This window comes from Cnephaeus nilssonii (assembly GCF_951640355.1).
Source record: "Cnephaeus nilssonii genome assembly, chromosome: 14".
NCBI classification, from domain to species: domain Eukaryota; kingdom Metazoa; phylum Chordata; class Mammalia; order Chiroptera; family Vespertilionidae; genus Cnephaeus; species Cnephaeus nilssonii.
The window spans coordinates 12,020,154-12,044,778 of record NC_137085.1 but is presented as its reverse complement, the minus strand read 5'-3'; the positions used below and the strand labels follow the sequence as shown (position 1 = coordinate 12,044,778).

General features: G+C 45.3%; 1 protein-coding gene across 4 annotated transcripts in view; it reads left to right on the top strand.

Moving 5' to 3' along the window:
* The window catches only part of ASTN2 (astrotactin 2), a 749,503-nt gene that overhangs the window by 328,262 nt on the left and 396,616 nt on the right, over window positions 1–24,625 (top strand). For 3 of the 4 annotated variants that reach the window (XM_079789927.1, XM_079789925.1, XM_079789928.1), the window contains 3 exons: window positions 16,503–16,587; window positions 17,100–17,174; window positions 17,932–18,069. In XM_079789927.1, coding sequence (XP_079646053.1) covers window positions 16,503–16,587; window positions 17,100–17,174; window positions 17,932–18,069 — 298 coding nt within the window. The remainder of the gene's footprint in view (window positions 1–16,502; window positions 16,588–17,099; window positions 17,175–17,931; window positions 18,070–24,625) is intronic. The other variant, XM_079789926.1, reaches the window with a different exon arrangement.

Genomic DNA, 24,625 nt, shown 5'->3' with positions numbered 1-24,625 from the left:
TGTCCTTGGGCTATGCGCTTATAAGTTCCCCTGTCAATCTCTCCCCAATTCCCCACCCCCGCCTTCCCGCTGAGATTTGTTTTTTGTTGAGCCTTTATCTGGTGCAGCTAATTCTCTTCTGGAAGTTGCCTTCTCTCTCGAAATGGGTACTAGTCTTTCTTGAATTCAGTTAAAGTAAGCTCTATCTCTTACCTGTTCACAATTGGTCTGTGTCAACTATGCTGCTACTCCAAGGGGCCTCAACTGGGGAAATCAGTCCTCCGTGAAGTGAGTCCCTCTGGTCCTTAGAATCCACAATGCTGGATGTACCTCAGCACTCCTTGGTCTTGAACTTTACTGGGACCCAATTTAAACAATGCCTTGTCTAAACTGATTGTCAATTAATGTTCCCCATGTCTTATTATTCAGACATGCAGGATAATGGAATCAAACTTTAAAAAACCATTTTCAACAAAAGTCATTCAAAGAACAACAGCCAACCAAGGCTGTTCTGCTTAAAGTCCATGTAAATGAACGTTAATTATAAAAGCCCATTTCTCTCACCAGACTCATCCAGTTTGTGCAGGTTCATTATCTATATATAGCAGATGGAGGTGTTAGACAAGGACCCGCTATAACTTCCAGTGAAGAGAATCATTGTGGCGAGATATCGAGGGGGTACATGAGAGCTGGAGTAACAATAACAATGTATTATGCACTTACTGCGTACCAAGCATCATGCTGAAACTTTACATAACTACCTTGGTTTCCATAACAACATTCTAGGTAGTTATTATTGCTTCCATTTTCCATAGAAGATGCTGTATCTTAAAGTACATGATTGACATTCCCAAGGTCATATATTTACTAAGTATCACAGCTGGGATTTGGACCCAAGCTGAGTGACAAGCTACTATTTCGAGGAGTCAGTGTGTGAGAGTTTGCTTAGCAAAGAGAGAGGCAGTCTGGCATTCTCTTTAGATAGTGTTTGCCGAGAATTCTCAGGGGCATGTATGAAGCCTTTGGACAAAGAATTTATAGAAGGAGTTGATGTGAAAAAATGAAAGGACCCAATTGGACTCTGGGGACAAGGGAAAGGTGCAGAACTGAGAGGTGGACCTGTGGCAGCATTTTTGAGTTGCCGGGAAACCATTTTATATCTCTGTTTGGGAGTCTTGCTCTACTTGGTTTAAATGGGTTGTAAAATGTGATGTTGTGGAAGAGGGTTGCGGTCCTTTGGAAAAGGACAATCTGTGTCAAAGATGAGGTCATAAAATGTCAGAGAGCCCACGATGGCAGGCAACAGGACTGACTGCACAAACCTGGGGAAGGATGAGGTTAGAAAGGGCTGCAAAACCGACCTTGAACATTTTTCCTTATTGGGACCTTGCCAATCCCACTGAAGGTTCAAGGCAACTTTTGCTTCTGAACTTGAAAAAATAAAACGATGTGAGAGATCTGAAATCTCGTATTGTAAAGTCGCATGTAGGAAGATAGTGTGAGGTATCTCTGATGATGATCTGTGGGGTACTTTTCAAAAAAGGAAGGCGCCTCTCAATTTCTGAGACTAGAATTTATCATTAAAAAATATAGTCTAATGGCATTTAAATTAGATTCTATTTTAATTGTATTTAACAAGTATATTACAAAAACATACAAGGGCCTCCAAAAATGGTATTTCGAAAAAGACTCCAGGGAACTTCTCAATGTATTGTAATACCTTATGACCAATGAGTTATCAACAGACAAGGGCATGGAAACAGAAGATGGGGTACAACTACAGGTTGGAGTTGGAGAGTAATTGGGATCCACACTCCATGTTGTGAAGTGTTCCCACACGTGTAAATAGTACGTCATTTCCAGCAGCCAGTCTAACAGGGTCTCTGTCGGTGCTGGTCTCTTCGGAAGCAGGTCTGCTTCCAGCCTATCGCTACTTCTTCACCCCTCCTCCGTGTTTCAGCGTAAATGCCATTTCCTCCAGGAGGTGTTCACTGGCCTTCTAGACTCAGTCATTGTCCCTCGTTTACGCTCCATTAGAGTACTCAATTTCCTCTTTATGGTAAATAATAATAATAATGATGATGATGATGCACGTTACATAGTGCAAACGTGTGCACCAGGCAGTCTTCTCAGCACTTCCCATATCTGACCTCATATAATCCTCTCCATGACCCTGTGCAGTAGATACAGTCAGACTGAAACCAAACTGAGAAAATCAAATATAAATAAAGCCATATTTAATGTGCCAGTAAGGAAAGCAGGCTGTCAATATTAACCATAAGACACCAATAGTTACCAGACAAGTCCTCATTTCAGGGATATTAGAATGTGGGAAGTTACATCATATAATGCCCTGTTATCGCCATGTGCAGATGAGAGAAATAAATCACGTAAGTTAATGGATTTTCCCAGAGTCACGCATCTAGGAAGTGGTGGGGTTAAGATTGGAATCCTAGAAATCTCTTTAACCTCCTCACCACTAGCCTGTACTATCAATACATCATCACAGCTTGAAATCACAAACCTACTTGTGTGATTCTGTTTAATTACTAGCATCTGAGAGACTGTGTGCTGGGAAAAGGCAGGGTCGTGTCTGTGTTACTCATTGCTTTGTCCCCAAACCCAGCCCACTGTCTAGCACACCGTTGATGTGCAATGAGTAATGGAATGAGTGAATGGAAGAAGTACTGGATTTGGAGACAAATTCCGTGGGCTTCTTTCCTAGATCTGCAATTTTTACTCCTGCTGTGACCTTTGACATGCCTCTTTGTTCTCTGGGCCTCAGTTTCCCCATTTATAATTTACATGAGAAGCTTTCTAAGTGCTCTCCAGCTCCCAAATTCTAGGTGCTGCCAACTTCATCGAAAGCAATGCTCTGCCCAACTCTGACACCTAATGTAATCAGGATGCCAGGCCCTGACAATGAGCAGAACAGATAAAAATCGCCACCATCCTGGAGCAGTGGAGGCAGGGGGCAGACAGGTGGGGGCAAGGGGTAGACAGGTCATTGGAATGTGTGTAGTAACAAATAAACTGATTGGATCATAGGCTAGAAGATGATATGTTATCTTTATGTGAAGAGCGCTGCGACAAGAGGGGGCTGTGGGTATGGACGAGAGGAGTGATTGTAAGTTTAATTAGGCTGTTCAAGGGCAGGTTGGGCCTCCCATGTTTGAGGAAGATCCTGGAGGGGAAGGTGGCTCAGCTTCCCTGGATATTAAGAGGACATCAGATGGGGTCACAGAGGGACCAAAGGCTAGAGCCTGTGGGGCCCCGCAGACACTGTAAGGACATCGGCTTCCAGTCCGAATGCAGTGGGTGCCTCGGGGGAACTCGAGCTGAGGACGTATGCCAGCTGACATATATTCTGGGAAGATCTCTCTGGCCCCTCTCTTGAGAAAAATATGTAGGGACAGAGGCAAGAGTGGTAGGAGGGAGGCCACTTAGAAGGCTAATGGGATAATGTAGGCGAGAGTTGATGGTGGCCTGGGCCAGGGACGTAGCCATGGAGGTGGAGAGAGTGTGTGGAACCCAGATAGTGCATTAAATTCATTGCAGTTGCTTAGCAAGCACTGATTGTATGCCAGGCACTGTGCTCTGTATTGGGGGTAGTGAGCAACAGCAGCTTCCCTCCGTTTCCCTTAGAACTTCCTGTCTAATGAGCTGGTTTCATACTTTGACAATAGAGATGAAAAATGCTACTGCTGTGTCCCCCTCCATTTGTAGGGGTCCCAGGACCAGTGTTCACTCTGTCTCTACATAAAGGGCCCAGGAGAGGATGACAAGGTCTTAGTCTGCTCGGGTTCCCACAACAAAATTTCATAGACTGGTGGCCCGGAACAACAGAAACGTGTATCTCACAGCTCTGGAGGCTAGAAGTCCAAGATCAAGATTTCGCAGAATTGGTTCCTGGTGAGGGTTCTCCACCTGGATTGCAGATGGTCAGCTTCTCATTTTGTCCTCACATGGCCTTTCCTGGGTTGGTGCAGGGGGGGAGAGAGAGAGAGAGAGAGAGAGAGAGGAAGAGAGGGGGGGCACTGTCCACTTCTTTTAAGAACACTAATTGCATCATGAGGGCCCCACCGTCAGGGCCTCATCTAACCCTAATTACCTCCCAGAGGCCCCATCTCCACATAGCATCACATTGGGGACTAAGGGTTCAACATATGAATTTGGGGGAACTACAGACAAGACACTGCCACCCCCTTAACCCTTTGCACTCGCTTGCTTTTTTCTCGATCCCTTTATTCTAATGCTAACCGTGTTGAGTCACACTCAACATCCGAGTGCAAAAGGTTCATTTGCTCCAAACTGCACTGCCCGCATGGTGGGCTCTGTTTTGTTTCTAGAGAGGCAGTCAGACCAAAACTGAAATAGTCCAGGCATCAAATTCAGACAGACCTGGGCTGAAATCTTGGCTCTGCCTCTAACTAGTGTATGGTTTTGAGCAAATGGCTTCATTTCCCCCCAAGCTTCAATTTCCTGCTCTTTGCCAGGTTATTATAATGATTATAATCAATACAAAGTACCTGCCACATTATATGTCAAATATTCAACAAATAGGAATTATTAAATCAGGGGCAAAAAGGACTCCCAATGTTGGCAATGCTTAACCCACAAAGGACTTAACTGTGATGGATTTGAAGGCATGAAGACAGATTCTGAGCAGAAAGGATCTCCACAAAAACCACTTAAAACACACATGCACTTAGCAATAGCCATTTCTGGTTGTTTGATACCACAGATAAGGAACCAGCCCATTGCACCACATTGTCCTTTCTCCTTTCTCTCGACTGAAGGCAGCTTTCATGTCAGTGTAGATGACTAAAGGCTCACGCATGTGCACGTGCGTGCGTGCATGCGTGTGTGGTATGTGTGTATGTGTGTGTGTGTGTGTGTGTGTGTGTGTGTATTTCCATCCCCACCTCCTGGTTGCAGTATTAAATGTCCCTTAATTAAGACTTCATTAATTGGCTCTGTAGCAACCACAAGGGGTGGGGAGGCACACAGAGACTGTCCCGCAGGACAGCGCATCAGGATTTCACGCCGCGTCACACAGGTCACGCTAGGTCAGGTGCCTCTCCCAGGAAGGGGTACACAGCCTGCTCTGATCTCCCTAGTGACCGAAAATGGGCATACCAGTGAATCCTGACTCCCTTGTGAGGCTTGGCGTGGGCCACTTGGACACACGCTGCTTAATTTGAATGATTCACAACAATTCTCCATCATATACCAGCCAATGTGGCGTAAAGATGTTTTGTAAGAGAAGCTGATGGAAGGAGACTTGACTTAGAGCAGTGAAAACACAGTAAATATACAGATGATGTAGTATAGAATTATACACCTGAAACCTATATAATTTTATTAGCCAATGTCACCCCAATAAATTCAATTTAAAAAAGGAGAGAAACTGATGGGAAGTGGCACTGATTTTCAATTAAATTAATGCCAGAAAGTGGGGGCTGGCCAGGGTGTGGGATGAAAAGAAGGGATGGCTTTAGCAGAAAATGAATGTTGTCTTTGTTCCAGGCACCGTTACATGCTATAGTTTATGTGATCTTCACGTTAACCCATGGAGTTATAGAGACACTCTCCTTTTATAGACTCCCTTTGTAGATGGATGAAATTAAGGTGGGTCGGGATTTAACTTGGGCCTCTGACCCAAACTCAATTTCTTTGCACTGACGGTGCTATCCAGGGAAGCGAGGTGTAGAGCAGGACAAACAGACAGAAACACACACAGAGAGAAAGAGAACATTGGAGAAGCAGACGTCAAAGAGAGAAATGGAGGCAGCTACAAAACCACAAAGATTGAGAAACAAAGGTGGCGGATGGGGAGACCCATGAAAGAGAAGAGAGACACGGAGGTGGGGGGCAGTAAGAACAGGAATTGCATATAATCAGGCGTGAGACTAGCGAAGTGAAAATTGGCCGGTTCAGCTGAATGTACACATTATGTAAAGTGGTATAATATTCCAGATGGAAGGAAGTGGGAAGGACAATTCTCCAGTTTCCATGGAGGCTCGCTGTGACCCTGGCCATCTGCCGGCAACTGAGGCTGGAGCCACTCTGAGCAAGGGACCATCTGAAGCAGAGGGCAGAAGTCACACGCTCCCCACAGGCTCTCCCATCCGGGGTGTCTGAACCCCTTGCATTATGGCATCTGTGGCTTGGGCGGGTCACGTACATGTGGCCCACGGTACTCGGGGCACATCTTGGCTCAAATTTTATAAGTGATTTTTATTTTAAACCCATAAAATAGCCGATGCTTGAAAAAGCCATCACTGCTTCTTTTTTGTAAAGAACTCTTTTGCAAAGTGAGTAATTACCCTCCGCTTAATTTATTTTGTATTTTTCACTTCGCTGTTTCAGGTTTGTTCAAGCAGTGAACAAGTGCATGATTAATCATCATGCGTTCTCAATAGAATAGTGTGTATTTTATCCTCACTGCATCCTTGTGAATGGGAGAGGGCCGGGCTGTTCCCCATCTTCTAGGTGAGAGGGATGAGGCTCAGAGGCGAAGGGGCTGGAGAAAGGCCATGTGTTAACCGGTGGGGTCACAGCTGCAGGGACCCCTCGCCCAGCAGGCCCTCCTGTGTCAGGAATTCCAGGTTCTTCAACTGGAATGACATCCTTTCTGGATGTTGGAGACGTCTGCATTGTATCTGCTCCAGGCTGTCGGTGAGGTTTCTTCACCCCTTCCTTCTCAGTCAGCCATAATTTTCAGGGAGTCTCTTAGCCACGTGCTTTTCTCCCCAGCACGAATCTGTAGATAGAGGGATGGAGGAGGTTAGGAGGAGAGGGAATGGAGCCAGTGGAGAGGTGTCACCCTGGCTGAGACCCTGAAGCGGGGGCCTGTCTTGTGGCCTCTCAGACCCCTGGCTACCCATCACGGCTACCTACGTGATCTGGGTCAATGCCAATTAGTCCCCAAGTCACCGAGATTAAGGACTCTGATCTCTCTCTGACCCAATCACCCGCTGGTGCCACCAAAACCTTTTGGCCTCTATTTTTTCCTTTTTCTTGCTCTCAGAGGTATGATGATGAATGACAATGAGGGGCTAGCCGCTGAAATGCTGGTGCCCACGTTTTCTCAAATGCCTTGAGAAGAACAAGGCTAAAACATCTCATCCCAGGAGCGAAAGGAGAAAAGGGGCATCAGAGATGGCCAAGAGAGGTGGCCTAGATGTCATCAAGACCAACCTCCTCACTATGCAGTTCGAGAGGCTGAGTCCCAGGGATGGAGGGGCCTGCCATGTTCACACTGCACATTTGGCTGTTAGACCTCTAAAGAAGGCAGCCTCACTTATAAATGTCTGAATGATGGTCACTTGTTCTTTCACTCCAGTCACGTGATTCTGCCTCCCAAGCTCCTAGCCTTCCCCCACATACCCATCCCCTCCTCCAGTCCCGAGGGAGACCCTGACTTCAAAAGATACATTAGCCTGGATGGCATGGCTCAGTGGTTGAGCATCAACCTATGAACCAGAAGGTCATGGCTCAATTCCTGGTCAGGGCACATGCCTGGGTTGCCGGCTCGGTCCCCAGTGTGGGGTGTGCAGGAGGCAGCCGATGAATGAGTCTCTCTCATCACTGTTGTTTCTATCTCTCTCTCCCTCTTCCTTCCTCTCTGAAATAAATAAAAATATATTTTTTAAAAGACCAGAGCATATTAGAGGAGGAAAAAGGGACTAGAATTTGAACATGGTATGAGAGGGTATTTGGGTATCTCTGAGTACTAGGTACTCATTTTTATAGATGGGGAGACCGCGGCCAAGAACAGTGATTTGCCCAAGGTTGCACAGGAGTCTGCATTAGAAAATGTATGCCCCAATGGCGCTGCTTGCATTTATAGCTGCCCAGAGGATCTCAATCCTTTACTAAATAATAATTTTGCTACTTAATTTCCCCCTCACCTCTCACTCCCTCTCAGCCTGTGGTCTCTCCTTCATGGACCCCACTCTCTCCAGTTCTCAGGGAAGACGTGCTGCAAGGAGCAGGTGCTAGTAGGCAGGGGTGTTCTCAGATGGTTCTGTTCTGATGATAAACCCGGAGGAAGTCAGAGCATGAAAGGTACAAGGAGGAAGAGTAATTGGTAAAATTGGGAAGATGGGCTGGGGCCAGGCATGAGGGCTTTGAATGTCCGACCAGGGTATATAAACTCTTCCCTGAAAGCAACTGGCATCCACTAGAGTTTTCTAGATGAGCTGTGGGTCAGCTGTTCTTTGAAGAAATAATTGACATTCAGTGAGTTTAAAAGGGGACACTAAACGCAGGTCACCAGTGATAAGGCTTTTTCCATAGGGCCCGCACCAGGGCAGTGGCCATTCGGAGAGGTGGGGAGGAATGGGTTTGACTGACAACAATGAGATAGGATCAGGGGGGTCCAGGTAACATTTGGATGTGGAGGGTATAAAAAGTAGAGTCCAGCCCTAACTGGTTTGGCTCAGTGGAGCATCAGCCTGTGGACTCAAGGGTCCCAAGTTCGATTCTGGTCAAGCGCATGTACCTTGGTTGCAGGCACATCCCCAGTGGGGGGTATGCAGGAGGCAGCTGATTGATGTTTCTCTCTCATCAATGTTTCTAACTCTCTCTCCCTCTCCCTTCCTCTCTGTAAAACATCAATAAAATATATATTTTTAAAAGAGTGGAAAATTGCAAGTTTCCATGTAGACTTAAAAATAAAAGTAGAATCCAGTGAAAGATTTTTCTAAGGTTTGTCGTTTGGGAAGAAAGTGAGACCATTATTCATAGAGAGGTGCATCAGCTGCTTTCACTATAGCCATGCTGCGTAACAAACAAGCACACACTTTATTGTCAACAACTGCAAGCATTTCCCCCTTTGTTACATGTCCCGGTGGACTGATCTAACCAGAACTCAGCTCCAAGCTCATGTATCCAGCTCTGTTGCCCCTTGTCCTTCTGGGATTAGGTCTACTCATGGCAAGAGGCAATGAATACAGAGAACAAGCCCAGCCACACAGCACACTTTAAACCTCAGCTTACATCCTGTTGGCTGCATCCCATTGGCCAAAGCAAGTCACATGACAAGCCTGGAGACAAAGGCTAGGGAAGAAATTTTACCCTCACTATCAGTCACGACAAGGATATGAATACTTAACACTACTATAGAGACATGAAGAGTTGACACCAATAATTCAATCCACCACAGGGTAGACTGACCTTCAACACACCCTGATTTCCTACTTTTGAGTCCTTTTCCATCTCCCTTAAGGCAGTGGTCAGCAAACCGTGGCTCGTGAGCCACATGCGGCTCTTTGGCCCATTGAGTGTGGCTCTTCCACAAAATACCACAGCCTGGGCGAGTCTATTTTTAAGAAGTGGTGTTAGAAGTTTAAGTTTAAAAAATTTGGCTCTCAAAATAAATTTCAGTCGCTGTACTGTTGATATTTGGCTCTGTTCTGTTGACTAATGAGTTTGCCAACCACTGCTTAAGGCATTCCTCCTAGAGCCATCATATAGCTTGAGAAGGAAGAATCAGAAAGATGCTGGGCTGGGAACTTGGCTCTTTCCTTCTCAACTTTGGGCAGCTTACTCACCCTCTCGAAACCTCAACTTCACATTATTTAAAGTGGAGCCAATAAACCTTCGTCCCCATGTTGTCATGGATACCAGAAGTTATTTGGCTGAGGTCAGCACATAGTAGATGCTCAATTAGCAGAAGGTCTGACGTCAGCCCTGGGTCTGGCCCCTGCTAGTAGAAAACCAATCCAACAACCCTCATTACTTAGGTTATGAATCCAGTACAGTCCTGCATAGTGTGTTTTCATTTGGACGGGATGTTTGGAAGAGCCATTCTTAGCCTTTGGATGTGGTGAAAGTTTAGAAATCAGCAGGATGTGACTGCAGGTGCCTTCTTCTCCTACCCTTGTTGTCAATGACCCAATGACCATTGCACTAAAGGCAGCCCTTCCTGCTCTTGCCCTTGTGGTCATGCTCGTTGTTGTGACGTTTGCGATGATGTGAAAGAACGTGAGTGTTGAAGACCTGACTATGACCTTCGGTGAGTGACTAATCGAGGCTGAGCTTCGGCTTTCTTGTTTTACAATGTGGACACTCGTCCCTTCCTCCTCGTACTAGTCCTGGGGTGACCTGCGAGATGACATATGATAACTTATTTCGAGTGTCTTCCACTAGTCCTAGCACAAAGCAGCCCCAGTCATGTTCGGCCGAGCCCATGCCTCCCCACCACATGCCTGGCCCTGAGTTGGACTCTAGTGGCACAGAAGTAAAGAGGCTAAGGCAGCCACTCAGAGTTGAACAGAAAAGGGTGCCATGTACGCTGTCTCTCCGAGGGCCGAGGGAGATGGCTTTCGAAGCCACAGCCACAAGAAGAGTCAGTAAGAAAGTGGACAGTGGCTAGTGTCCCTGGCCTGTGGCGATACATGATGACTGTGTTGGAAGCAAGTGAAAATGGAATCATAAGAGGATGACAGGGTTCGAGGAGCGGAGCCAGACAGCCGGGTGACTCGGGAAGAAGGCTTTGCACTTATCTAGCCCTCTCATGGGCAGGTGACAGGCTCCTCTGAGTGGTGGGGGACAGAGCGGGCAGCATCCTCTGGCTGATGCTCCACCCTCCTGTGCCCGGGTCGGTGGGAGGAGCCATAGGAAAAGGCAACAGGTGTTGCTGGTTCTGGAAGCACAGGGATCAGTCCTGTAGATGATTTCATTAAAGCTGCCCTGATTTGCAGATAAAGAAACGGAGGTCCCTTTGGCTTTGCAAAGGGCGTATACATCAACATTGAGACCATCCTTCTTCTAGAAAGCGTTTTCTCTTTCCACTAAAACAAGAGGCTAAATTGGCCCCTTTTATCCAGGAATAATAGTAACAAAGGCTCAAAACAGGTATGATGTTTTCAACAAGAAGAAATGTGCCCAAGATTACTCTGAGGACTTTCCAAATATATCTTTGATCATTCCAGCAGATCGTTGATATCACTCATTACAGATTAGGAAAAAGACTCTGAGAGGCGAAGCGACTTGGTCAAGTTCATACAAATGCTAAGTGCTAAGAGGCAGAGCCCTGATTTACATCCAAAATGAGATGATTCCAGGGCCCACAGTCTGAACCATCTCTCCATCCCACCAGCCCGACACGGTTCCCATGAGGCACTGTCTGTTTCTAAGTGATTTAGAAGAGCCTCAAACAAGATAAACTCAGATTGTTCATAACTGAGGGATTCTGTTGTTTTTACCCAATTGTTTATGCAGTGAGAATGCATGCAACGAAAAGTGAGAATTCAATAAGTGGAAAAAATAAATACATTAAAACCAATGCAACTCATCTATAGCTAATAATACAGAGTTCTAGTAATTAGCACAATGAAAGTCTATTTCATTGAATTCCCATAAGGGAACTACTTTAATGAAGAGAGTAAACTCTTTTTTCTTTTAAGGGCTGCATTATTAATTCCATATAAATGTTTGTTTTTAATCTATTAAGACTATTTCAAATTCATTATATTAAGAAAATAGCCCTTGCAGATTTTGCTCAGTGGTTAGAGCATTAGCTTATGGACTGAGGGGTCTCGGGTTCAATTCCAGTCAAGGACGTGTACCTCGGTTGCAGACTCGATCCCTGGTCCCAGGTCGGGCCACGTGCGGGAGACAACCAATTAATGTCCTCTCACATCAGTGTTTCTCTCTCTGTGTCTCTCCCCCTTCCTACAACTCTCTCTAAAAATCAATGGAAAATATCCTTGGGTAAAGATTAACCAAAAATAAAAATAATAATCCCTGTTTGTAAGTGCAATACATTGTCATTGTAGGACTCTCAGACATGTCAGAGGAGGACCAAGGGGGGAAAAAGAATCCCTAGAAAATGTTGCCAGGTATAATGTTGAATGACGGAAGCACCGGTGCCGTTAAAGGATGCTGAGGTCATGTCCAGGAACTCTGGGTTCTAATCCTGTGATTTGGCCCAAAGCCTCCCCTCTCTGAGCTGTGTTCCCCCTTCTGAAAAACTATTGGAACTCGATGATCTTTAAGAGCTCTTCCTGCTCTGATGTGAAATGGAATTCTATTTTAGACTTTTTACCAGCACTCATGTTTATACTTTCCGTCTCCTTGGCAAGTACATGTCATAGATGTATGAATGTTTCTTTCAATCTTCAGCAGAACCATCATTATTCTAAATGAAGTCACCCTGAATGTATGAACAGTAGAACATATTTATGTATTCTCTAACTCACCCCTCTATTCATGTGTTTAGTTAGCAAATGCACTGCCTACCCTTCATCGGGCGCTATACTAATTGGTAGGATGTGGAGATGATTAGGAAAAGGTTTCTTCCTGACTGGTGTGGCTGAGTGTTTGAGCATCGACCTATGAACCAGGAGGTCACAGTTCCATTCCCGGTCAGAGCACAAGTCTGGATTGTGGGCTCGATCCTCAGTAGGGGGCGCGCAGGAGGCAGCCGATCAGTGAGTCTCTCTCATCATTGATGTTTCTACCGCTCTCTCTCCCTTTCGCTCTGAAATCGATAAAAAATTTTTTTTTTAAGAAAAGGTTTCTGCAAACAAGAAACTCCCAGGTTAGTGGGGAGAACAGGCAAATTTTTTGAAAAATTTCCCCATCCCATTGGCATAGGATTACTATTGTGAAACGCACCCCTCACTTGTGTAGGTGCCAGGCAGTGCAGCAGGCATTGGGCGCAGCGGTGTGCAAAATGGGTGCAGCCCCCTCCTTGCCAGAACCTCTGTAGTGCCTGCAGTGAGGGAGCATGGGCACCTGGTACGCCTGAGTCCCTGGAGCTGCTCTTTGGCAGCCTGGCTGCCCTGCGTGTGCAGGGGCAGGACCGAGGAACGGCCACACCCAGGGGAGGGCTCCATCCTCGGCTCTGGCTGTCAGAGGCTTGCATCTTGCAAGAAATAAATGCTCGGTTCCAAGTAGTGGAGGGTAGGCTGAGCCAGCGAAATGGGAAACAGAAGTCAATAAAGCCAATAGCCCCGGCATTGATGGACATCTTGCCGCAGTCACCTGGCCCAGCTGCTAAAGGAGATCACAGCGAAGGCTGAAACACACAGTGTCTTAGGGATCTGGAAAGGCAACACAGACAATGGACTCTCATTGGTGCTCGGAATTGAGGAACATCTACTACAGATTTCCATCTTGCAGACGGGAAAACTGAGGCCCCACAAGGCCCCCACAAAGCCCCTAGAGCTGCTCTGTTGGGACATATCAGAATTCAGGGAAAGGAAAGGCGAGGAAACTGAACCATGAGCTTCACCCTTCACCACTTCAGTGTAATCTCACATCAGCTCTGTGAGAGTGACGGCACTGCCGTCCCATTCTGGAGAGGACAAAACCAAGTCCCGAAAAGATAAGGCCAGTTTCCCAAGACCATGGGTCTAGGGAGAAAGAAAGTGAGGACCGGAACCCAGGTCTGTCTGCAGGCAGCGTTCATTCACTTTTCCCTCTGCCTCACTTCCCGTTCTCCAGGCAGCCTTCTGCCCTCCCCCCGCCCCTACCCCCGCCACCCCATGGACACCTCTCATTGGCAGAATACATATTTGTTGTATACTGAGCGTTAGTAATTAATGATCCGTTCAGAGGCAGGGGAAACTTGCCTCGTAAGCACATGAGAAAGAACGAGCAAAATAGAGCAGCACCCTTTTCCCGTATAGATTTCTCATTCTCACTAATACTCCCAAAAGGAGGGGAAGGGTTAGGGCTGCGGAGTCACTGATAAGAGAGACAGGTACTTCTGCCACTGCCCTTCCCAGCAGCCCTCCTTGCCCGCCCCGGCCTGACGCCCTGTCCCTTCGCCAGAGCTCACACTTTCACCTCTCCCATTATGAATCATGAGGACTGTGGCTTGTGGCAGATCATAAATCAGTCCTGGGAGTCTCGAGGACAAATCCCAGGACTTTTAATCTTTAATATTAGACGTGCTTCAAGTGGTGAATATTTCATGAAGGGCCTGTTGCATTTTGACACGTTGTTAGTGACCTACCCCTCCCACGTTGGTGAATTGCTCTCATCCACATTTCAAGGATTTCAGCCCTCTCTTCCACTAGTTTTACCTCCAGTAACCATCATGGGCCCATTAGGTCTCACATACTTATAAGCAGCCACATTCAGTGGAATGCCCCGGGCATGATGCTGAGAGGAGAGTTAGAGACCACCCCTGCCTGCACGCAGCCCCTTCTGATGGGCCAGGTGTCCAGGGAAGGGGAAAGGGAGACCTTGCTCTCTCTCCTCACTTCTCCCTCTGCCTCTTTACAGTCTTATTCTGAATATTTTGAAGACTGTCTCTGACCCATTCTTCACCCTGTATTCTGTCTTACTACCTAGTTCGGCTAACATTTATTAAGCCCGGGCTGATTGCCAGCTGTCTCCTAATGCTGGGGGTACAAAGATTAAGCAGCACTGTGATATATAAAACCAGTTAGTGTGTTTTTCAACACTAGGAGTGCTTTGTATGAGGTCGAATGCATAACGCGTATAGTGAATCAGTAAAAACAGTAAGGTTATTTGATGAATACAAACGTTTTGAAATGAGGAGTAATGGGTGACAGTTGTACAACCTGTGTTGCCCTAGCATCATAGTCGCTGCCACGTTTTGTTTGGGTTGCACAAGGGTGAGAAAAGCCTGATTCGTAAGACATGTAGTTGTAAATAGCATGAGCTTGTTAGCACCTGGACTCCAGGCTCAGTACCCTCCTCAATGAAACAGAGATGACAGGAGATTATTGTAATGAGGCCTGCATAAAACATAACGTGGAGGCGCTCTCCAGTGCCCTAAATTCTAGCATATAACTGCTGAGCGTTTAGCCCTGTTATTTTGTTTGTTTGTTTGTTTTGTTTTTTTTACTTTTAGAGATTTTTTTCATCTTTATTGTAGAAAGTATAACAGATGTCCCCTTTTTTTCCTAATTAACCCCTCCCTCTACACCCACTCACTCCTCAGGCCTTCACCACACTATTGTGTATGCCATGCATTATGCATATATGCATATAAGTTAATTGCTTAATATCTCTCCACTCCCACCTTCCCTCTGAGAAACATAATTTTTTAAAAATCAATTAAAATCTGAAAGATGCAAAGTCCCTAAATCTCCCTCATTGAAATATATACTTTTTTCTAAGAAACTTGGTTTGAAAACCCTCACGTCAGACCAAATAGAATGCCTGCAGGATGGAAGAACTGCGGTGTACCTGGGAGTGTGCATGGGTGTGATCACCAGAGGACCGGAAAGAATGCAACCTGACATTAATAGTTTGGAAACTTACCAGAGCCATAGCATGGTTATGCATTCAGCTCGCAGTGCTGAGCACCTACTCTGTTCCAGGCAGTGAGCTAAAACCAGCCCACTTCCTCCCAGCATTTCCCAAGGCGTGCTCCACAGAGTACTAAGCCTGTGACTTGTTCACCAGCAAGCTTCCCAAAGTGAAATAAGTTTAGGGAAAACTGTATGTGTATCACCCTCATGCAAAAGCACATCTACTAGCTCTGAGGAATGGTACCGTGTTTCCCAAACACGTTTTTTTATAGATCTATTTTTGGTAAAGCATCTGTGAACATTTTACACATACACCGTAGGAAAAACGAACAACTAATTGGATCAAAACCTTAAGGCGTGTACAGTGGAACAGGACAGAGAGTAGCAATGGGGTAGGACAGAGTTTCTGAAAAACCTTCCAGGATTCTGAGCTCTGAGGATATGCTAGGACATGAGACATCCACTGACCATGCCAAATGAGCTTGGCCAAAGGGGAATACACTTAAGGCAGCCTGGGATGCTGGCAAGAATTTGTTCAACTAAGCATAAGACATGACCAGAAAAAAACAAAACAAAACAAAAAACGATGCATGAATACATCGATGGATGGAGGGAGGGAGGGATAGAGGGATGGATGGATGGGTGGGTGGATGGATGGATGAGTAGATAGATAGGTAGGTAGATGAAAGGGAACAAAAGGGGAAAGGAAGGGAGGAGAGGAGAATAAAACCAATTAAAATAACCAAACAACAACTAAAATATGGAGATTGTAAATGAAAACAATTCCTTTCCAAAAGCGAAAATCAAAAATTTTGGATGCATGGCATTTGATTTGTGGCTTACAAATGAGCATGGATTGTTCACTCAGTTGGAGAGAATTCAATTTTCTGATTACACTTTTAGTACAAATGTACTTTATCATAACTTAGCTATTTGAGGACAAGCCCTCCATTTGTGGCCACCGGGCCACTTTCTGTTTCCCTCATTAAGCCATGAGCTCTTTCAGCATCAGGGTTGTACCTTGATCTCTGTATCCCCTGTGCCAGGCAGAGAGCCTGGCAGGGTGTTGTGGTCGGGATTCGTTGAATGAATGAATGAATAAACGAACAAATGAATAAGTTCTTTATTCCCCACCGTGGCAGGTAGACCAGAAACCCCTCTTTCCATGGGCAGAATGAAGCAGCTTGCTCTATTTTCTAAGAAAACACTGACACCAGGGGAGAAGACTATTTTGTGTGAACAGCATTTCACAAGACTGCTTTCTCTTTTTACTTACAGGAGAGTGTAGCTGCCACGAAGGCTATGCCCCCGACCCAGTGCACAGACATCTCTGTGTGCGCAGTGACTGGGGACAGAGCGAAGGGTGAGTGGCAAGGGACATTGGGCAGGGATAATGGAGGACCATTCCCATTTTCTCGGTTCTGTTCCCAGGGGCCCCACACCACTTTGCAAAGAGGACTCTCTTTCTGTAACATTTTTATTTCTTCAAAACCCGATGGAAAATGAATTTTGTTTCCCACTAAACTTTGTGTTAGTATTAAAGGTACATGATGACTCTTCTAGAGAACAAATGCTGACATGTAGCACCCCCTCCCAGACCACAAGTAATCCAAGCACACTTCCTAAAGTGGACTGATGAGGAAACAGAAGCAAGGTTTTGTACATCACTCCATCATGGACAAGCTGGAATTTAAAGGGGCTGAGTCCTTCCATATGATGGAGACATTCTTTTTTAATATATACTTAGTCTTACCCAGTACAGAATTACTTCTGCAAAACTTGCTTGTTTATAAAGCTACTCTTTTATGAATCCTACCTACTTCTGACTAATATTACCTCCTGACTACTTTTCTTTTCCTCCTATTCTTCCTACAGACCTTGGCCTTACACAACACTTGAGAGGGGCTACGATTTGGTGACGGGGGAGCAAGCCCCAGAAAAGATTCTCAGGTGAGTTGAGAATCCTGTCGGGGCACGATGCTGGGGAGTGAAGTGGGGTTCTCATGGGGAAGTGTGATTACGCCTCCTTAGCTGATTGAACCTGTGCACTTCTGGGCTGTAATGAGTGCAGAGGGACTCTCATGGGCACAGATGTACCATCACAGCCTCGGTTACTATGGAGATCTATTTCTTATCTGTCTGGCATCTAGACTTAGGGACTGAGGTAGTTAACCTGGAAGAGACATTACTGATTATCTCGTCTAGTGGTTTAAAAATATCCTATAACTATAGGCCCTGTTCCTGCTAGTTCCATGAAATCTCGTGTGAAACGTCAATACCTAAGCTGATAAAGACGTACAGCAAATTAAGTGGCAGACTGGAAATCAGATTTGGGTTCAAATGGATTCAGAGTACATGCTTTTAACCTTTGTGCAGACCTCCCTGCTGACTAAGCAGTCAGGCATGGAACTCGGCTAGTACCAGGAGTGCTTGGGAAGGCAGAGCTGCGATGGTCTCTGTCCTCAAAGAGCCCACTGTTTATCGGGAGCAGGCCCTGTACTCACATGGGCTCCATGATTAATAGTTTTAAGAAATGACCATCCAAGTCTGGGCAGAGTGGGCCTAAATTGTGCCTTGGAGAATGCAGGGGTCTCAATTGGGTGGGGAAGAGAAAAAGGGTCCGAGAAGGGATGGGGGGAGGGATCCATGTCTTCAGTTTTCACTCTGCATCCTAGGGAGTTCCCCAATGGAAACTCTTACATTGCAGGTCTACTTTCAGCTTGGGCCAAGGACTCTGGCTTCCGGTCAGCAAAAGCTTTGTGGTCCCGCCTGTGGAGCTGTCCATCAACCCCCTGGCCAGCTGCAAGACTGACGTGCTCGTCACAGAAGACCCTGCAGATGTCAGGTAGGGAAGTCCTCTCCAGTATCCTCGTAGCAAGGACTTCTTGGAGCCCTGGAAGCCCCTGTTTCAGGACCACAGGAACTCCTGTGAAGAAGTACCCTTCATATTGTTGCAGTAGGCAGCTGCCTTGTAGATGATGTGAGGATCTCTGTTAAGTATGCCATGCTCCATGCTCCAAATAGTGTCCTCCATTGGTGGGCCTCGAAGCCTTGTATTTCAACATCCTTACTCTACTTCAGGGCACATATAAAATATGGGATAGGCTAAAACATCACCTGGCACATCACGGGATCATTAATGGGCTTATCTTATCAAAGACCATTACTTAATCCTGTATCGGAGAGTCACGAAAGTGAACGGTTGGAGAATGTGATGCTTTCTGTGGTGATTTTGGGTTACTTCATATGTTCTCAATGTCAAGGTCTAATGTGTTTGTTCTTTACTCATGAAGGGATGGAGACTGCATCCCTCCTTACATGTTTTATACTTTGTAGTTAACTTCATTATAGACTGGCTCTTCTGTGTGTCAAGCAGTTGCTTACATACCATTCTGTCCCATTAGTGGAGACTATCTTAAGGTCAAAGAAAACAACTTATTTAGCTTCTTAATCCCCAGTTCCCAGCTCATACTGGACCTCTACTAAATGTTTATTGATTTAATTAACAGTGGTCTTAGCTCTGATCCTAGTACTATCTTGGAGCTTTTTACTGGAGGGTTGTTGTTTTTTTCTTTCTCCCAATTGGATTAGGAGAAGCATTTTAGAAATTTAAATGTTATTAAAAATGGACACAGTATACTTTTGGAATTGACTTGTACATGCTTATTAGCCCCTGAACTTGAACTTGGAGTCATGGCGATTCCTACCCCCAGTGATTGTTACTCTACCATTGCCTTTGGGTCATTCTGAGTCAAGATGTTATCATATGTTCTTGATAGGAAGCTCCTAGAACCCAACTATCCCTGCTTTACAGGTTGTTTAGTCTCATCTTCTCAACTTTTCATGGGGGGGATGAACCAGACATGATTTTTCAGGCTCTTGGTATTTCCCAAAAGAGGTAGTTTTAAAAAAAGAATAGACTGCAAAAGGGATACCATTTAGGAAATGAAGTGGTAATTATGAAGAACTAAGATGGTTTCAGGCACACATAAATTAACTAATGGTTGATTATAATTTTCCATTTTTGATAGAAATTGAAGTCGATGAGACCTTTAAAGCGTGTGGCAAGGTTCCTCTGTATTGCACATTTTAAAGGTGGAGCAGAGACCACCTGGTTGAAAGACTATTAAAGATATCCAATGAGCTTGCCTGAAATCAACTGCAATAGGGTCTCTACTGACTTTCCTCAGAGTTCTGTACTGTTGACATTGAATTTGTGGTTTCGGTGAAGCTGTCAGACTGACTGATGGGAATCCTCACCTTGGGTTAGAATCCCATCTCTGCCACATATGAGCTATGTGATCCTGGTCACATCCACTTGCCCAGTTTCCATTTCTTTGCCAAATGGGATAATAACAGCACCTTCCTCACAGAGTGTAGTAATAATTCATATCCATTGATCATTTTCGATGTGCCCAACACCTTCCTGACGTCTCATTACATCCTTACGTCAACCCCATGAGTTGATGCTATTATTATTGTTTTCATTCTACAGAGCAAAAATATAATCTGAGCCATAAAGGTGATGCCTTTACTAGTTAAGTGATGGAACCAAGTTTCCACTCAAATCTCTCCACCTCTGGAACCCATGTTCCTAATATTTCATTGAAACATTTCCCAGGAGTTATAATGATTAAATAATGCTGGTACATAATATACTCCCAAAGTTACATTGCACCAATTTTAGGTGAATTGGAGTCCCACTACAGCAAAGTTCAAGTAGAAACTGGTGATAGTGGGGGAAGGCAGTGTTGGGAAGGTTATGTACTGTGTCATGCTGCTGAAAAAGACCATAATCTTCAGGATAAAATAGCTGGTTGACCTCCTTCAATCTGAATTATATTAAATAGCAAGCCGGCCAAGAGGGTCCCACAGTATCAATCTTCAGGGATTCTAACACATCTTTAGAAATGTTCAAAAGAAATGAGAAAAATATAAGTTGTAGAATGCATTTCAGGGAGAGTATTGGATGTAGTTGGAAGGAATACTGTAGTACGTTGAAAGGGGGAAGACCTCAAGGGGCATGGTCCAATAGCATTAGATGCCCCTTGAGCTCCGGCTAAGGATGCTGTGCCTGGTTACCTGGAGGGTGTGCTTTCATCAAGCTGGGGCCAGAGCAGAGTTGCTCAGGACTGCAGAGGAGATGAAAATCTGCAGCTATGGACTCTCCTCTCTACCTTTTCTCGACAAACCAGGAAGCCTCTCCTTTAAAGAAAAGTTGTGCAAATAACTGAAGAGTACTGGTTTGATTCAGGCGCTAAATTATTATCCTTCTTGTCCCACATGCCTTTGTCTGGGCTTGAAGCAATCACACAGACAGACAGCCTTTTAAGTTTTCTCTTGAATTTACCTCTCACATGCCCATTGGTTTCACTGCAAGGGTGGGGAAAAGATTGTGATCATCACCATTGAGCAGAATCTGTGCTGTGTAGGTTGAGTTTTTCAAGCTGTACGAATAAACCTTGTTTGACATGCTAATGCCCAGGCAAGCATATCAGGGGCATTGAAAGAATTAATAAGTTGTAACCAGATGATATGTGCGACATTAATAAATAATAGATCATAATTATAGATAGCCAATAACATGCCACGGAATCACAACAGAGAGATAAGAAGCAGAGTCAGAAAGAAAAAGATCAGCCTTCTGGTAGGATTGTAAAAGAAAACTTAGAAGTCGCTTTGCTAGTTGATTTTTGTATTTTAGTCTATGACAGAATATTGCATAAGTAAAGAATCTCACATTATGGGAGGCAGAGCAATTTAGCAGTCCAATGTTCAGGCACTACCTATCTGGGTGGCTACATTTAAAATAGCTGATGATAAGAAATGTCGGTGAGGATAGGGAACAATTGGAACTCTCACACCCTGGTAGTGGAAATGGCAGTTAGACTGACCACTTTGCAAACCTGTTGAGCAGTATCTACTTCAGTTGAATGTCTCCACATTCTATAACCCATGGGTTCCACTCTGAATAATATACCTAACAGAAATGTGTATAATACATTCAAGTATATTCATTTGTATGGCTAGAATGCTTGAGAAAATCCACAAATTGATAAAAAACAAGACATATGAATTATGGAATGATCATACACTGGAATACTATTAATAATGACTATTAAAGAACACAACCACCACACCCATCACTATTGAAGAATCTCACAAATATAACATTGAATTATGGAAGCCGCACACAAATAATGGAATTAATTTTGGGGGGAGTCAAAAGTTACATGTAGATTTTCAACTGTGTGGAGGTCATGGGGGAGGTCAGTACCCCTAACTCATGTGTTGTTCAAGGGTCAACTATATATGTTTATGTAAAGATATATAAAGAACCAGTAAAACTAATTCATGAAGGTAGAAGAAAGGATGGGGATTACATTTGCATGATAGAGGGGCAGTGGTGTGGGGAGAACACAAAAAGGTTTTTGTGACGCTGGTAATAATTAATTCTTGATCTGAGTGGTAGGTGCCTGGATGTTTTGAATCTGTAAAATGCTCAGGCTCTAGAGCTATGATTTGCACTCTTCGTTATGTATGCTCTGTTTTGATTAAACATAAACTTTATGATATAAGGTCATTCATTGTTTTAAAGGCATGGGCTTTGGAGCTCAGCTGAGCTGAGTTCAGATCCCAGTCCTTCATCTGTGTCCTGCAGGAGCTTTTCTGTGGCCGTCAGCCCTTGTGGGGAGTGCAGATAGCACCTATGCCTAGAAGGTGAAACTAAATGACATAATATGTTGAAAAGCACTGAGTCAGGCACATGGTGACCTCAAGAAGTATCAGTTATTACTTTGCTGTTATTGTGGCATGGTATAGCAGTTTTTTATGTTCATCTTTTTAGTTCTTTTCTGTTTCTTTTGCTGAAAGGCCACATCCATTCTATGATGCATCTTAAAATCAATAGTGTCTTAGTATTGAGCATTCCCATCAATCCCTTTGTCAGGGGGTGTGGGGGAGACTTAAATGAATATGCCAAAGCTGCACCGTGTGGTAAGTCTGGGGGCTTTGTGTGCATGGAGATATTTGCAGAATGAATGCAGAGGCACGTGTGCGGGACACACAGCGTGCCTCGAGGGGGTTGGAAAAGGAAGAAAAAATCCTGACCAAAGGAATTAGAAAAGCATTTGCAGGAAAGAAAACATTAGCAATTAACCTTGGACTGTGGACAGCGTTGGGCTGTGTGGCATCTAAGGTGGGAGAGAGGGCTTTCACATGCCAGGAGTGGAAGGGCCAAAGATGAGAACGCTCCCCTGGACAGCTCCCTTGCCCAGCCTGGCCCAGCAGGAAGCCGCTGGGAGTGAGGTTTTCAGCATTGGAGACTCTAATGATGTCAGCTACAAAGGTGGAGGAGCCGAGCGCTCTCTCGTTAAATTGCAGACAGCTTCCTTTCAACTCCAAAACCTTGGCTAGGCCCCTCCTGTGTGCCTGCCACTGTGCCAGGGACTGGAGGGGAACAGAGATGAATAAGGACCCCCGTGGTGTAGCGAGGAGCATGGAACAAGAGACCGACTTAAGAGATGAAATGAAAGATACTCGTGGAGAGAGAAGCATGGCAGACAACACTTATTGCTGCGCCCTGGGCCTTCTTCACCGTTTCAGCCAGAGCGGGTCCTTCTAACAAGGGAGATGCGAGGCTAGCTGTTACCGTTGGAATAATAACCATCCACGAAGCCCAGCTTTTGGAGCCCCTTAGTGATTTTTCTATGATCTCAAATCAATGAAAACGAAGTGGGGAAACACTGTTAAGTCCCTGCATGTTGTGGAAGGAACTATGGGATGTCGGAAAGCACACTAGCATTGCTCAGTGGGTGACAGTTTTCTCACTGAATTCGTTCTGAATAGAAATGAGAATGGTTCCTTGTTCTTTCGGCCTCTCCATTCCAAGCACTAACAATTTCTTGCACACCTACTGTATGCCCGGCTCAGTATTGGAGGTATGACAATGTGAAGACTAGAGATCTCCGTGCACGGAATGAGACACCATTGCAAACAAGAAGATGCCATGCTTTGGGGCAGGGGAAAGAGATAGTGGGAAAGTTCAGGCTGGGAAGGGGCACAGGGAGGAGGTGACTAAACTCACCTAGGGATTACAGGGAAGACCTTAGAGAGGAGAGGACTTCTGGGCCAAATTGTGAACTACCAGCTGGAAGTCACTCTGTCACTAGTGCAAAAAGTGTGGTCCCCTGACCAGTAGCATCAGCAGCAGCTGGAAACCTGTTTGACAGGCAGATTCTCATACTCTGCCTATGGTGGACAGATACCGACACACAAAAGTATCAGATTCCAATGCCAAGAACCTGGAAATGCTACCTTATTTGGAAAAACGGTCTTTGCAGATGTGATTAAGAATCCTGAGATAGGTTGGTCACTCTGGATTATTTGCATGAGCCCAAGGGACCATAACAAGTGGCATTTTAAGACACAAGTGTCTAAGTGCTTGACTGAAATGAGCTCCTTCAATCTTCATGACTAGCCCCATTTAATGCACGAGGAAACTGAGGCACAAAGAGTTTTATTACTTGCCCAAGGTCACACAGCATAACCCAGATTCAAACCTGAGAATCAGACTCCTTACTCCATACTCCTCATCTGTAGGTGTTGATGCCTCTCTTTGGCCTGTTTGGGGACATTTGCCGATATCCCCGTGCCATAGGGGAAAAGTGTTCTAATTAGCCAGACCTGGGCCACCAACCCACTCTTAAAACCAGCAAGGTTAGAGGGACCTTTACCCTGTGGATTATAGGCAGGTAGTTCCCTCAGGAAATCAGGACAGACAGTGACTGGATGTTGGACACACACACATACACATACACACACACACACACACACACACACACACACACACACACACACCCTCAGCTGTTCTCTCCATGGACAGGGCCTGGGGCTTCAAGTGGCATGCCTGATGAGGGAAGTTCCAGTTCAGAGTGTTTGGAGTATAGTGCCCAGGGGCAAGTGGTGGAGGATAAGTGGGAGGGGGAGAGGAAACTGAATCCCTCTCTCCTCACCTGAGGGCCACCTGGCCTAGCACAGTGAGCAAAAACCTCAGGCCTCCTGAGGACACTGTGTCCACCACTCCAGGGTCCCCAGCAGATGCTCTTGTGTGACTACTCCAGATACAGAATTCTGGCTCAGGAAATGGGGACCATCGGCCTTACAGCAAAATCCTCCACAGAAGCACCCTAGGTGCCCCTGTGTGATGGGCACAGCTGCTGAGCTTAGACATAGGAAGACTAGGAAGAGAGTGTAGGCTTGAGATCCTGCAGACCTAGGTGCGAATCCTGACACCGCAGTTGGCTCCCTGAACTTCTTGGGCCAAGTCAATTCACCTCTCCAAACCTCCATTTCCAAACGTGCCCAATCCAGATTGTTGTGTTTTCCTCGGATTTTGTTGT